The following is a 15943-nucleotide window of genomic DNA, read 5'->3' as shown; positions in this document are numbered from 1 at the left end:
GTTTATATAAACAAATGGGGTTATAATGAGCCTAAAGTACTTGTGTACAAGCAGCAACGGCAGCTGAAATATTACAGCTAGCATTATTGGCGATGCATCACTTTAATTGTCTGAAAATGGCCTGGAGGACAATTCAATTTTTTCCCCACACGGTGGCAGTGTCCTTCAGCTATCCATTTGTAATGATTTCAGACCACGATCAGTTCTCTACATGGAACACTGCATACTGAGTACATGTATGCAAGTGATGCCGAATTGGGATTGATATAAATTTGTAGATGAATCTCTTTCATGTCCTACAACTTTTTGAGCACTTTATAATGACTTGCTGTAAGTTCTGGTGGTTAGTAGCTGGAAAAAAGGAAAGTTAGATGAGGTTGAAAATCTTTAGAAACTACTGTTTTTTTTTTTTTTGTTTTTTTTTAAATCCCCAGTGCTTCGGTGATGCCGCTGAGCATGCTATAAAATCTCTCAGTATGATTTTTGGTAGTTTAGGAGTGAGTTTCCAAAGCAGATCAAAATCTGCTTCATGGGTCGAGTATGCTGAGGAATACAACGAATGTAACTGCAGTTTCTATAGCTGCCAGTGTGCTTGTACGGTGCTGGGAATGTATCCAGAGGGAGATGGAGGCACATGGACCAACAGCAAATCTAAACAATCACAGCATATGTGTACTGGCAAGGTGGTGAAAAAGATGCATCTATTCTCAATGTGCAATGTCTATATACAGGTTAAACTGGTACTGTAACATCTTGGTCTTAATCTTGTATTCCTGATCAAAAACAATAGGACGTAGTGACTATCGGAGCTGCTGGGCAGGTCTCTCATCAGTGACACCACCAGACGGGGGGGACAGCAGTATGCTGTCATCCCTCGGTCCTAGTAGCTGAACAGGGATCTTTGTTCGTGAAGGTGCCTGGGCAGGAGGCACTGATGATGGCACCACTGAATACCTCCATTTAGAGATTTGTTGCCACCGGCCTTGCACAGTGACCGAGGTCATGTCAGCTGTCTGCTGTGACCTGTGTGAGCCTTTCGTTCACCTTTTGAGTGCCTTTTGTTCAGCTCATAATGCTTTATAGTTTCTGTCTGCTGTTTCTTGTTTGTTTTCCCTATTTAACAAATCTAGCTGCAATTGTCTAATTATAATTTATAGTGACCATATTGAGAAGCTCTGTTGAAAGAAGCTTTGTTTCAGCATAATAGAAGCTGTGGGAGAGAATATGATTGATGTAATGATACAGCAAATTTACCTTTTGACTAGTAAATGTCAAACCATGAAACTATTTTAGTGAAGCTTTGTCCCTTTTCCTCCACTGCGAGGAGAAAAAGGGACAGACTGATGCTTTCTCATTTGTTTAGTAGCTGATAGGTCCCCCCTTTAAATGGGAGTATACAGCTCAGAGTCCTCACAATGGATCTTTGTCAAGTACATGGTGTCCTATAGCACAGATGTACGATGAAGTCGCCTTGGCCTCTCTTCCAGTGTAATATGGGGAGTCAGGGACTGCACTCTCTTTATCAGCTGAGTGGAAATACACACAATTCGTCTACTTTACTGTTACCAAATGTATGTAATAGAGGAGAACATGTTGTGAGCTGTGACCGTGAGCTTAGTTTCATCGATGCCAGCAAATAATGCATGCGTAAACTCATTGCTGTTGATACACCCTTACAAACACGTTGTTTCCAGCATCTCCATTCTTGCAAATGGGGACGAAATAGTGGAAGTTAAATCAAAAGGGACCTTTGTGTAGCCTCATGTTGTGCCATTATTTTAATCTCAAACAAGCCATACAATGGAAGTTGTTTGCAAAATATATTGTGGAATACCATGTTTACAGACTGTAGATGAGATGTATTACTTTACTGTGCTGACCGAATAGTTCAGTTTGAGGAAATCACATGTAAATCTAAATTTACATGCCTTTCACTGACAGATGGTGGCTTTGAACCTCTGTCATATTTTCAGTTTTTATTGAAGACTACATTTTTGCATTGACATCTTATAGCAGCTCGCCATGCAGGTGAGCTATTGGTTGTCACATGGTATACACACCTTCGGACAGACTCGGGGCTAACTCTGCCCCTGTTTCCAGTCTTTTTGCTAAGCTAAGCTAACCAGCTGCTGGCTCCAACTAGAGGTTTACTTTAAAGACATGGTGTCATTTATAACTCTCTGCAAGATAACAAAGGTGCTTTCCCAAAATGTCGAACGATTCTTTGAAGTTGGTGAAGGTGTTTCATCGTTTCAAGTCATTGTGCTAAGCTGACCTAAGAGGCTGCTAGCTGTAGCTTCGAATTTAGCAAACAGAGTGATATCATCTTACTCTAGGCAAGAAAGTGAACAAGTGTATTTCCTCAAATTTCAAACTCTTTAACTGCAGCATGGGGGTATTAGGATTGTTTTCCAGCATTATACTGTATATTGGTCACAACCTTATTATTCATTTATAATGAACGATCTCAGTTTCTGCTCAGCCTCTCATCCCCCCATGTCTCATACACTGTTTTCTACTGTTTGTGGTGTATGTTTAGTTCTGCAAGCCGTTATTCTTTCCTCCAAATTATTGCTGTTTTTGCATGCTTGTATGCTTTTTGAAAAGAACGTGTCCTATCCTCCAGACAGCCATTGGTTGTTACTTGTTTCTCTGCAAGACAAAGGTCCACTTGAAATGTGATGATTTGCATAATCCACCCACTAAACTATTCTAGACAATTGGATGTAAAAACACATTTGGTGATCTGGAACACTGTGTTTTGTAAAGTGATCAGCAGTAATATAATTTACAGTTCACAGGATTTTTAATAGCTGAAATAACATGCAAGGCCTAAATGAGATGTTCTGTGATGCCTGAGCTGATAGAGAAGCTCTCGTCAGTAGCCTGTAAACTAAGCTAAGCTGAGGAATGTTCTTTTTAATTTCAACATTCCCATCATTGGCCATGATGGTGCTCCAGAGGCCTTTGAAGAAAATAGAGGGCTAGTGTGAAAGCCTGAAGCTCCTTCCAGCCAACCCCTTTGACCACGCTGACATCAAAAGTTTCCTCCAATTAGTGTCAGCAAACAATCAGCTCCTGGTCTGCAGGCCGGTTGGAAAGCTGGGTGTGGGCTCACATTCAGTCAGATATCCTCACTACAGTGGGACATTTACACTAGATGACAGTAACTTTTGGCTGGTGGTTGACAAGTTAATTCTTCCAGCCACATAGTCAGTGTTTTTTACGCTGGGAAAATAAAATCAGAATTCACCCTGGACAGTACAGCAACAATTGTGTGTCCTTTAATGTAACTCTGTTACTGGCACATCTTTTGGCTGTGGGTTTCAGGTTCCTCTCTACTTACAGGTTTTCCAGACAGAGCTTTGAGGGAGTGGGTGAGACACACACATACAGTACACGCTTGATCACTGACTAAGAGTCGGTGCATCCTGATGTGCTTACTCGGGAGCTGCTTAAAGCACAAAAAGTTCAAAATACTTTTGTAATTTAGAAATTGCAATTGACCCATGAATAATACAACTATTGCTTGTCCTATCCTGTCAAGTCCTATCAGTGTAAATTCATTTCATGTATAGGGCATGAGCATTTATTGGGAAGGGTTTGAACTGGAGTTCAAATCAAACCTTTTTTTTTAATGAGTTTAACTACAGTGGCACTTCACTCACTGTTAGCTGACATTCATAGTGCACACTATCTGGGAAGGATTTATCAAATAAACAAAAAGTTCTTAAGCTGCCACAAGTTGCAATCCAATTTCAAAATGAAAGTACATTTCGGTTTCTTCTCACGGAGGGAACACTTTGTTTCTTTGAAGAATTCACTTCCACCAATAAATTACTTGTCACCCCAAATCTCACACCCTTATGTCGCCAATATCTTTACCCCCAGGACCCAGAAAAACAGGCAATTTGACCAATTGACTTACAGCTGCTCATAAAACAAGTACCCAATTGCTTACTCTTGCTTCTGCCCCTTGCTCTGATTAATTAAACTGTCTCTGTAACATTAAACCTCAATAAAAACGTAATCTTTGAATGTGAACGATGTGGCCGACCACACTGGTGAATGAAAGCTGCAATAATAGAGATGATTAAGCACATTTGCTTAGCTTTACTCCATGTCACTTGTTCATTGTGATTAACGCAGGACAGATTAACATAAGAACAGAACAGAACAACAGAAATCTTCAGTGTTGGCAATTGCACCCCTTATGAAACACAATATACAGAGAAGTTCCAGTTTCTATATACGCCTTTCTTGTTTTGTCCAGGAAGAGATTGTGAAGAACAACAAGAAGGTATTTGTCTTGTTTTGCCCCTCTTTGTCTTTTTGGGCCAACTTAAAGCTCTAAACAGTATCTTCACTGTTCCTTGGCAGTATCAGTCTGAGCAGTTTTGCTTGGTATACTTAACATAAACAGTGTGAAATGTCACACCGAGTCGGGAGCATGTACAGTTGCTTTTGAGTACAAAATAGACTGGGGGTTGAAAAAAAAAGAAAGTCCCATATCCAAAATAAGTTGTGTCACATTTCTTTTGAGTTTGCACCAAAAAGGATGTTCCGCAAACTTTCTAATGCAGCAGCCTTTTATATTAAAACATTGTAAGAATTACGGAAGTGACGGCTCTTTCACTTCTTTTCACAGGCAGAGAGAGAACACCGAACACTCTTGTGAGTTAAGTTGCTGAACATTGATAAAATGAACATTATGTGTCTCGTTTTGAGTACACCATTATTACTGTATGACTGTTTGAGCATATTATGTTTTCATTGACCGTTTAGTTGCGTAACTGATACCCACATGTCAACACTGGACACTATTGTTGGAACACCTGATGTGGATTTTCACATAGATGTTCAATGCTGATAACGCCAAACACAAAAGCAACCGATCCAAGGACAGATTTTCAAAGACAAATGTACTGTCAAGAATTTTATTTACAAATGACATTGGATGTACATTTTGATTTTCATATATTTACATTACCTAGACATAATCATCACCCACTACACCCACAACATTCAGCTATATAGTCATTGAACATCCCATTAATATGCTCACCTGACGCTTTAAATTAAATACCCCCATCCCACATTTGCCCCCTTTTATTGGGGATTAAATTAACATGTCATATACTCGTACCAGCAATAGTTTTAGTTCACAGTGTCATTGTAAACCCTCTACCGAACCCATGTCAAGTATATCAGCACATTCAAATCCTCAGACAGCCAACATGTAACAAGTTTTTTGTTTCCAGTAGCGTAGGAGTGGGAGACTACCAGATCAAGTCAGTCACATTCCCAAAATCAAAGACCTCTACGTATCAAAAGTGATTAAAATCTTACTTCCATGTACTACATATGAAAATAATGGTCACACTTAGAGTAGAATAGGTGATCAGTGATGAAATCAAAATATTTCTTTGGCCCGTATCAATGAGGTAGAGAGAGTTGTTTCATTCTCTTACTCGATGTGAGGCCACTGCAGCATGCCATACTGCTCCAAGTGAAGACAATGTGTAAAATGTGTAAAACTATGCAACACATAGTACAAACCCAAAATGGAGGCTAGGCAGCATGTGCAGTGGCTTTTGAACCCAACACTTCAGCGCACCAACTAACAGTAACTGCCCTTTTATTTTCAAAATTAAACTAAACCAAACAATTTCCCTCTAATTTAAATGCACATTATGCGCCATACATAAATACATATTCATAGTTCTGTTTGCTAATGATCCTCATAATAATTTTTTGCCCTACATTTTTGAAGTGTATTCACATTAATGGGTTTGCTATCATTGGTGATTTGATGACAGCTCACTGCCACAAGGTTTCTGGCCCAAGAAATTCTTCTACCGTATCCAACCAGAAGGAAGGAGGATGATAGATGTTGTCAGTGTGTCTGGCTGTGATAAGGTTGAGACCCATTACAAACATGTCAAAGAATAGAAGGCCTGTAATTTTGGAGCAAGTAACTGTCCTCCTTAACGTTGTTGGCTCTGAATCTGCGTGCTGACAGTGTGAGTTCTTCAAAATGACAATATAAATACACAATTCTACAACTTTTACAAACTCTGTATAATTTATTTGACTTTAGAGGAAACTCTTCCAAAAATTGCAGTACTGCACAGAAACAGCAATATTTACATATTGTCTATGGTCCCTCTCCACATAAAGGAGGGTATACCGGGCCTCTCATGCAGTCTAGTATCCGCAGAGGTACAGCTCAGCTCAGGCTATAGGATCTCCACTTTCTGCGAGCAGACAAGGTCACTGTTGACCAGATTCCACATGTGCAAGAGGTCCGACGGGAGCAGCTTGTGCACCACAATCATGCTCTTAAAGAAACAAGGTTCTCGGTTCAACTTACTGCTCTTATTTTTCACCAAGCCAAACGTCTTAAAGGCATTGTGTTTTACAGGGGTGACCTGAAGCACTTCCAGACACATGCCCAAGAAGACGTCATCGATGGGGTAGAGCTCCAGGGTGTCTGCCACAAAGTGAAGCCTCCTTGCCAGGGTCCCGTCCATCAGAAAACCCCCTCCACCGGCATATGGAGGGTAGTGTGACTTATTATATAGAGCCTGGGGGATGTAGTATTTGTTTTCCTTTTTACGAATGGGCTTAGCCTTGACAATCACGTCCCCCACAAACAGGTTTGTTGCACTGTTGCTGCCTTCTAGAAACTCAAAGATGTTCTCCACGCTGACAAACACGTCATCGTCCCCCTTGAAGACAAAGCGTACACTGGGGCAGTAAGTGTGGAACCACTTGAGGAAGTGAGTCTCCTTAAGTGTGAGGTTGAAAAAGCTATCCAGGAAGTCCCACTGGAGGATATCCCTGTAGATGTAGTCCTCGTACTCCACTAGCTTCTGGTGGTGCACTCTCTCTGCCACATTGGAGGGTTTACCAAGAAGGAAGAGGAGCTTTATTTTTTTGCCGTCAACCACCTGCTCTTTGCCCCAGGTTTTTCGGATGACCTCCCTTCGGTCATGCTGGGTGGCCACAGATTTTATTACCATGAGCAAATATACATCCCCTGTGCACTTCTCAGGGTGGTTAAGGAGCATGGGAAAGTAGCGGCAGTGTCGATAAAGCATGAACTGCTTGAAATTGTCCTCCAGGCCTGTGAACCATTCCTGACTTGAGAAGTTGAGGTTGGCGCTACAGTTGGAGCTGGTTACATCCCAGGTTCTGGATCTGCTGTCCTCAGTGATCCTGGGCTCCTGCGTGTTGGCCCGTGCTTTAGGCATTGGCTGGCGTTTGTTAGCCTTCCAGAAGCTTTTTATCCCCAGGAACGAGTGAGTTTTACCTTCCGGAGCAGCTCCATGCTCCGCTCCACCGGAGGCTTCCATGTGAGCCAGCCTCTCAAATTCGAAGGGAGCCCCTATATTGATACTTCCTCTCTGGACAACAGTCAGCGCCACCACAGCCAGAAAGAACATGGCACTCGCCCTCTTGTACACCCTCCAGCGATCTCTGTTGTTCCTCCTGAGGAAAGACAAATATCACAGATGCCAGTCAGGTTTAGCAAATTAAATTATCAAACTCAAATACCTACTGATAGACGGAAAGCTAAATATGAAATCATACTAATATCATGTTGAACCGTTTTGATGGAATTCACATACATTTATGTATATTGAGAAGTCATTTAGCTTGTCAAACAATGCACTCTGCCAGACATTGAAACATGGGATCAAACATTAGTAAAGGAAGGTTTTGTTGTTAGATCTCTTCTTTTTTTCCATCTCTAAACAAATATAACTGCGATAGGTTTAGGAGTAAGAATAAAACACCAGAATTTCGTTTTTTTTAGTGCACATGCATCTGTCTCAAAGAGTTGGAAAAATAAACTGTTAAAACAAAATCAATAAAAAGGTATTCATAATATAGAGGACATTAAAAAAAAAAAAAAAAATACTTGCTGATTCATGTACAGCCAGTAAAGCAAAGAGGGAAAGATTGTCATTACAATAGGTTCCCACATGTTAACATGATATATATATATATATATATATATATATATATATATATATATATATATATATATATATATATATATATATATATATATATATATATATTGCTCTTCTTTGTATAGCCACTGCAAAGCAAGTAATAGAAAATGTTGACATTGTACTATGATCACTGTGTGATTACCCTGTAACTATTTGTTTGCATGCACCTCATGCACTGTTACATTATAAGACAGTCAAATGTGGATGTTTCCTCTTTGCATGTTCTAATGGCCTTAACAACGTTTGCTCTAAAACAAATGACATGCAGCAGAGGTATGTTGTTCACATAGTTTTTAATGTGAAGTATCACTTGTCACTTTCCATCAAACCATGTGTCCCTTCTGGAAGACTATGTGGAAGTTACTTAGAAAGCGTAATAACCCCTGGAGCTTCTCACATTTCTAACGTGTCATGTCAGGACCCAAGAGACGCTCCCAGGGGGCCAAGAAGGAGAGCCGCCCCCCAAATAACCAAAAAGCAAGATAAATTCTGACTAATTTTGGAACCACATTAACGGCTCATTATTCTGTTTATTCTTTCTTTGCGTGCTATAATAAGCTCTTCAATTGAGGTAAAATAGCGCTCACTTAATTTACAGAAGGACTTTCTTAAGTTAGAATCTTGATGAGTGACTTCTTTTTAAGATTTGTAGATTATGCCTTAATAACAACGATCCAACAGGGATGGATTTCGAAATACGCATGCTGTGGAATTGTTAATCTTGCCTACAAAAATTAAAAACGAAACTTACATTTTCTCGTGTGATTTCGATGATCTGAGACTGTTGCTTGGAGACAATACACCAATAAAATATATAAATATTATTGAGCCCGGAGTCGCTTGAGTTTATGTCGCTTCGGCTGTTGGACAAATTGATAAAAAAGTCCTTTCCATCGAAAAAGTCTTGTTGAATTTTTGATAGAGAGGAGCAGAGAGTGTCTGTGTCTGCTGATGCAGATGTGCGCGGTGTGGTCTGTGCTGCCGAGGACTGCCCTCACTCCTGCTGAGGTCCGGCTTGTTAAAGGCAAGGCTGCAGTTCCGTAGCTATCACATACACGTACAGGATGTGGTGAGGAGCGAATAGGAAGGACACACACAAAGGATCTAGTAAACACGCACGGTGCTCTATCATTTCTTATTACACATGACAGAGTCAACATTCTCTCCTATACATACTTTTCCTGCATCAGTCGAAGTCGTATTTTTCCGTCTCAGGGGGATTATTAGGCATCCTGGATCATTGGTTTAGTGATGTGTAAACGCAGCATATTGAGGTGTATCTATTTGAACCACGTTATATAGAGCTAATACTTTATTCTATAACAATGTACCGTTTTGTAAAATATTCTGCAATTACAGCTTCCGGAAAATTGCAGTGGAGTAAAAAGTACAATATTTCCCCATGGGACATGATGGAGTTGAAGTATATGAGTGGCAGTAAATGCAAATATTCAAGTAAAGAATGTATTTGTGCGTACAGTATACCTGAGTTATGCACTAAGATACTTGCATCACTGTTAAAAAATCACCCTACTTCTCCAGAGATGTTCAGATATCAATAAATCAACAATTTAACTTAAAACTGATTACGTAAGAGAAAACTTTGTTATTTTCATTCAGTGTGCCATAGGTGAATAAAGACCTTTTGAAGAACCAGCATTTAAAAAAAATGATATATCTACAGTATGTAACAAGCGGAAACTGTAAGTTTCCTGTGGACATGGAAGTTCAAATAGAAAATCGGCAGTATTTGACGAGTTGGGAATGAGAATGTGTTGCAGCTGCAGACATACAGTGGGGACCAAAACAGAGCAAAAAAAGGAGAGGTATTCAGGTAATGTTGCTTTGTGTGTCTTGGATGTGTGAGTAGACAGTTGTTTGCTACTATGTTCACCATACAAAATGATATAAGCAGGGATATGGTGATGGTTTGTCATCGTGTTTTTCTGCCCTCAAGTGGCCCAGGTTTGACAAATACAGCTTTAAGTAAAGGTAAAGATATGAAGTGACCAAGCCACCTCAAATGAAAAAGTCTTATTTCAATGAAAAAGTCTTATTTCAATGTGTTTTACAAATTAAATGGACACATAGGAATACAGTATTAAAATAAATGGTGTCAAAAGTATTTAACTGCACAATGGAAACTTAAGGAAGTGGAATTGTGACTTCTTAGGTTTATAAAAACTTTTGGCCCCCAGGAACAGCTTAAATAATTAACAGAGTCACAATGATTCACTTAACTATGATAGTGATATATTTCACTGTGGGCTTTCCGGTATGCTACTGACGTCAGCAAGAGGTCCTGGTGTTAAGGAGCAAACACCATGGGTTTTTATCAGCGCCCCGGCCTTTCACAGACATTGTATAACAAAGGATTTCAAATAGTTGACAGCCTATAAAAGTGACATGTCATTTGATGTGTCATTTTTATAGCCAGGCTGTTGGAAACAGTTGTCAAGATAAGTTTAGGGTTTTGATTAATGCATTCCTGCAATATGACTTACAGATCGTATCTACATTTACTGAAAATCAAAAGCAAGACTAAGTTTCGCTTTCTCTTAAATGGTACAATCTGAGAAATCGCACCAAAATATGAGTAGTGCAATGTAAACAAATGTTGTTGATGTTTGAGTTTCACTCTTGTGGATTTTCACTCTTGTGGTCTCTCAGACTTGAAAACAAATGAGGACTGGTGATGGGTGAATTGCGGATTGCACAACTGTCACCACCACAACCGCACTTAACCCTTGTTGTGGCAAACTGTGCTCTTCCACCCCTTTATGGTCTGGGAAAAGAACAACACAATGTCTCTCTGTGCTTCAAAACAGGATTTTTTCAATCTGAACACAGCTGCGATCCAAATTTTCTCCTTCCTCTCCTTCTCTCTCCATTTCCTGGATCCAACCAGCCATCCTTCTCAGGGCCATGTGCATCCTGTTGCCTGCTGGTAGTGTTTTTTCCCGTTTTGGTTGTTTTTTTCCTCTCTGTGGATTCAGGCTCTGCAAGTGCTGCAGACGAGTGAGGTGGTGATGGATACCACGGCCCCTCATCTTTCCCTTGGCTGGAGAGGCAGCGTTTGTCACTGATGTCTAACAGAGGCATCAGCAAAGGAAAACTAAGTCCTAAGAGCACAGTGACTCAATTTCACATGTGGCTAGTGTCAGGATATGACCAAGTAACTACAGTTTTGTTGATTTCCATGTTAAAGTTTAAATTTATCTTCTATAAGTTGAGCTTTGTTGACAAATGTCAAAACTCAATGACATTACAATTTTCAACTGCAACTGCTACTGCCGGCATATCTAACATTGCTTCCTCATAGCATTGTTTTTTTATGTTCTCAAAATGCTTGCCTAAGGATCAAAGCCAAACTATGAGAAGGTTAATGATTACCAAAGGCTATAGAAGTGTTCCCTATCTCATGAAACCTTTCCGTCACATAATATATTACCTTCTGCTTCCAGGGGAACGATAGCAGAGTTGTGAAATCTTTATCGTCAACAGGTGAAATGACACTATATGACCCACCCATGTCCTTCCCTGGGTTTCTCGACCTTGGTACTATCCCAATCAACTGCTCCCTTTCACCTTTTGGTGTGGTTTATGCAAGTATGAGGAAGTCAAGGTGGGCCGGAGGGTTAGGGGTGGTAAGAAAAATAGACTGTTACGAAGAAACAGAAAACTTTGCCGCTTCTTCTGGCTCAGAGGAAGTCTGTGCTAATCCTTTGTTGGGTTTAACACACCTGGGGGACTTGGGTGAAGATTACCTTTTGGTCTGCACGGCTGTCAAGAGTGACTGAGATGAACGAGGCTCAGAAAGTTCACGTGTCCCTCCTCCTTTAGATAAGTGAGGGGCCCTGGCTGCTAACTCCGCAGTCACCATGAAAGAATTTACTGCCGGGGAAGAAGACTTGGCTTGAGGGGATCTTTTTCTTCCCCCTCGTTCTTTTCCACTCAGCCGTCAACTAAGGATGTTCGTCTCTGAAAAGGCTGATAGAACAAAGGCGATGTGATCAGGCTGTGTTATGAATGTCCCTGTCAGCTTTGGCTATAGGTAAACACCAGCCCCCTCTTTAAACAACCAGAGGCCACTATGGGTTGAATAAAGGCAATCTGAAATACCCCTTATCACTCAAAAATTGAATTACTTAATGCAGAATTCTTGTTGATTTTGCCGACTAAAGTTCCTGGCTTTGGAAGTGCTGACACACCTTAGTTAGTTTCAAATACGTTACTGATTTTGACTTGTTTTGAAGTGTCCTTTTGCAAAGTCACAAGAAAGATATTAATGATTTACATTATGCTATTTTGGGAAACCTGGTATGTTTACTCTGTGATTGGCATCTTGCAGCATCAAAACAATTTGAGAAATTGACGAAATAATCTTAACTCCCATTTACTCACTATAGGTAGAGCTCATTTCTCGGGGTCCACATCAGCAGAGGCCGTTTTATAAATTTCTGTTTTCAGGGTCAGGTATGAACTATCAAGCCTAGCCTTAACCCTAGTCTGGTGTCCTCTTCGTTTCATTGTAAGCTCATTACTGCTACCTGAGGCTGGAAGACTGAAAACACCCACAGGAACCTGACAGTTGGTGAGAACCGCAGTTGAAGCAAAGATGCTCAATAACAAAGACGATGCATTACAAGCTCTGCCAATGGTTTGAAATGGTATTCACTTCCTGTCCCCTAAGAGAGCGTTGTCTTGATGTGTCCACCTCCCCCCTTCCCCCCACCTTGCCTGAAAAAATGACATTTTGGTATCAGAATGTTCAGATGATTTGTGGCTTATAAAACATATTTACTTCAGTGGCTATGGGGCAAAAGAATCAATCATAGTATGCATTACTTCTCCCATTTTGAGTTAATAGACTCAGGACCTGCAGCTACTATCCTATGGGGCGTGGCAGTGGCATAATCCATCTGACACAGATACAGAAAACTGACAGCGCCGTCTCCTTTCTGAATTGTCTCTGAGTTGAGTTTAGATTATTAACTGTTGTTTTCAATTTAGAGAATCAACTGCCACGCTTAATTCTCGAAACGTTGGTGTCGTCACAGACAATAAACCCTCGGTGCATGCAGGAAATCCCAGAGGAAAGCAACCAGCGTGGCTCGCTGTTAAACCGATGCAGCTGTCATCTGTGACAGTGATTAATCTGTTATCCCCTTCCTGTTCAAGAATCAACAGCCTTAGACGGACATTTACTGTTTCCCATAAAGCATGCAAACCCACAGTTTAGGTTTGTTGGAGTGTGTGCGCACAGAAAAAGTGTACGGGCATTCATGCTAAAAGTTAATGGATAGTTTGTGAGGACATTCCTGAGAAGGTCAAAACTGTGAATGGTGAATTCCAAATAAGCTTTAGTCTTTGGTCTGTTTGATGAGAACCCTATTTAACTTTGACAAAAGCTTGTTTTTGAACAAGAATGCCTTCTGTCGATATGCAATGATGTCTTTTTAATGAACCTGGAAGGAAAGACACGCAGCTTCAAGTGTTTACAACAAAAGGGAAGCTATGGGGGTCACTTCTATCTATCCGTTCAAAAGGACCAGTCAAGAGGAAACCGGAGGTTCAGGAGACGGAGACGCTAAAACGCTGTCATTTGTTGGTTGGCGTCACCTTTTATCAGTGGAGCACATGGCTGTCTACTGATAAACAAATCTGAAATGGATGCCACTGATCCTGATGACAGTTAGGACTCTTCAGAGGATGCTCCTGTTGTTGAAGATTTGGATGTCTTAGTTTTTCAACATTCCGTTATGAGCACATTTTCTCACCAGATTATTTGTAGAGATACAAGGATGTGGTCAGTTTTCTCAACATAGCTTTAAAGGAACTGCAGGTCACAAACAAGTCTCCAGGTTACTGAAAGACTTTTTTAAAAGTGAAGTCAAAGTAGAAGGTTTTATTACATAATCTTGCTGTGCAAATTTAAAAAGCTGTTTTGGTTCAAAATTGTCTCATTGCATTTGCTGATAATGCAAATCCAAATCCACTTTTGTTTGCAATTTCATCATGGCTAAAGTTGGAATTTGTTTGTCTGACAGCACATGATGCTCATTCTAATAAACTCTGTGGTAAAGCCGTGAGGGGACAGTTGCTTCCTCAGATGAGTAAATTGGTATGATGACCAAAGGGAGTGATTGCCGAAACTACAAAGACCCAGGTTTTAAAAAGCAGAAATAAAGAAACCCAAAAGACGTGAAAATCTTTATTGTGTTCCTGGATAATCATTGCCATGTTTTACCTGCAAGAAGACACCCATTAAACCATGTTTCTCCAACTCAATTTGTAGTTGTTCAATGCTATGACAGATTTGTTACGGATTACATTACAACTTGTTTTAATACAGCCTTTTAAAGCTGAAATGGCAAATCAGATATGCCATGGGGTTGAACTGTGTTTCCCTGCACTCACTGGAAATCTCTTCAGTGTTATAAAAGCCTTAGTAACTGTTTGATGATTTTTCCATATCTGTAAGCCCCATGCCGAGTTGTTATCCACATTTTGTTTTGATAGATTTGCAGCAGCTTCCTCTCTGTCGCCGTTACAGCTGGACAGCAGCGGCGTGGCTGGAGCTCAGGGTTACATGGCCACCTGGCTACAAGTGCGTCACCCCGTCATGTGCGGCCTGTTTCCTCGCATTGTGCTGCTGCTCACCGGCAGCGTCCACACAGTATTAATCGCTGAACATGTCATGCCTCAGGGGACCACACGTGAAAGTTAGAAAGACTAGCGATACATCAATCCCGCAGCCTTTACATATATCTGTGTGTTATTAAGTTAAGTCCTGGCTAGGTGTTAACATCTTAATCACAGGAACTTAACTTGTAGTTACTTGTTATATACAGTAAGTCTTTTAGTAGGACATCTGTTTGAAGACATTTGCACTTGTCATAACAGGAAAAGCACAGGTGTTACTAATGATATTAACGATTTAACATTAACCCAATCAGGTGTCTCAGTAAGTCATAACAGTGTGACAGTGATTCAGCATGCACAATACCAGGAGCCTGAAACTGAAGCAGCTCAGTAAAATTTGTCTATCATTAATTTTATTATTTACACCTGTGCGTATCAGCACTGATGTCACCCATAGGGGGGAAGGTTGACTTGTAATCAGTCACTGATGCAACACACCTGGGAGAACACCAGGAGGGCACGCACACACACACACACACACACACACACACACACACAACACTTTCACTGCCTGTTTTGAGAGAAGAGGGCAGAAGATGGCTTTCCCTCTAAACAACAGGATCACTAAATTAAGTCTGGTTGTGACAAGTAGCAGGGGTCTTTTGGAGTGCATTTCGTCAATGTTAGTGTGATGAACAGTATGGAGAGCGTCTAGAAGATCTGTTTTGAAAGAGTGTGAAACAGGGACGAACTCTATTCTGTTCCATTTTTTGCTTCTTTTTTTTTAACACACCTTTCTCATTCCTTCCTTTCCTTTTTTATGACCTTCATCAGTGCATACCTGAAAGCAGAGAGGGAAAGTTGCTGCCAGCAATGTCACGTCACCATAGATCATTACTCTTACTCATTCCACCCAAGTCTTTAACTACATTGCATTTGTGTGCTGAGAATGAACAGCAGTTTTGATTTTATGCTTTACACAGATCCAACAGTTTGCAAAACCTTGAACAGTTTGAATTTATACGATTTACTTTTCCAGCCTTGTCACCGGTGAAGGATCTTTGTCGTCCATGTCCTCTATGAAATCTCTGTTGCCCCATGAGAAACTAAACCATGTTCACTTTCTGTCAAAGCAACCGATGGGTTAAGCAAGAGAGTGCTGGAGTAAACTGACCGCAAGCATCCGGTGGCAATGAGTAACAACAGATCTTAGAGTATGAGTCTTGAATACTAATGCAAATTATTCATGGGGACTTTAATTGAAAACTTCAGCT

General features: G+C 40.6%; 1 protein-coding gene across 1 annotated transcript; it reads right to left on the bottom strand.

Moving 5' to 3' along the window:
• Window positions 1–4923: 4923 nt before the first annotated feature.
• On the bottom strand, window positions 4924–9032 carry b3gnt7 (UDP-GlcNAc:betaGal beta-1,3-N-acetylglucosaminyltransferase 7). Its single transcript, XM_068707496.1, has 2 exons — window positions 8776–9032; window positions 4924–7494 (listed from the first exon to the last, which is right to left on the bottom strand). Coding segments are annotated over exons 1-2 (1257 nt in total). The 5' UTR covers window positions 8778–9032; the 3' UTR covers window positions 4924–6239.
• Window positions 9033–15943: the final 6911 nt, after the last annotated feature.

The sequence above is a fragment of the Cebidichthys violaceus genome, unplaced genomic scaffold, assembly GCF_023349555.1.
Source record: "Cebidichthys violaceus isolate CVI_PGR_0920_01 unplaced genomic scaffold, fCebVio1.0.p SCAF_13, whole genome shotgun sequence".
Classification (NCBI taxonomy): Eukaryota; Metazoa; Chordata; class Actinopteri; order Perciformes; family Stichaeidae; genus Cebidichthys; species Cebidichthys violaceus.
This window is presented reverse-complemented; position numbering and strand designations above follow the sequence as displayed.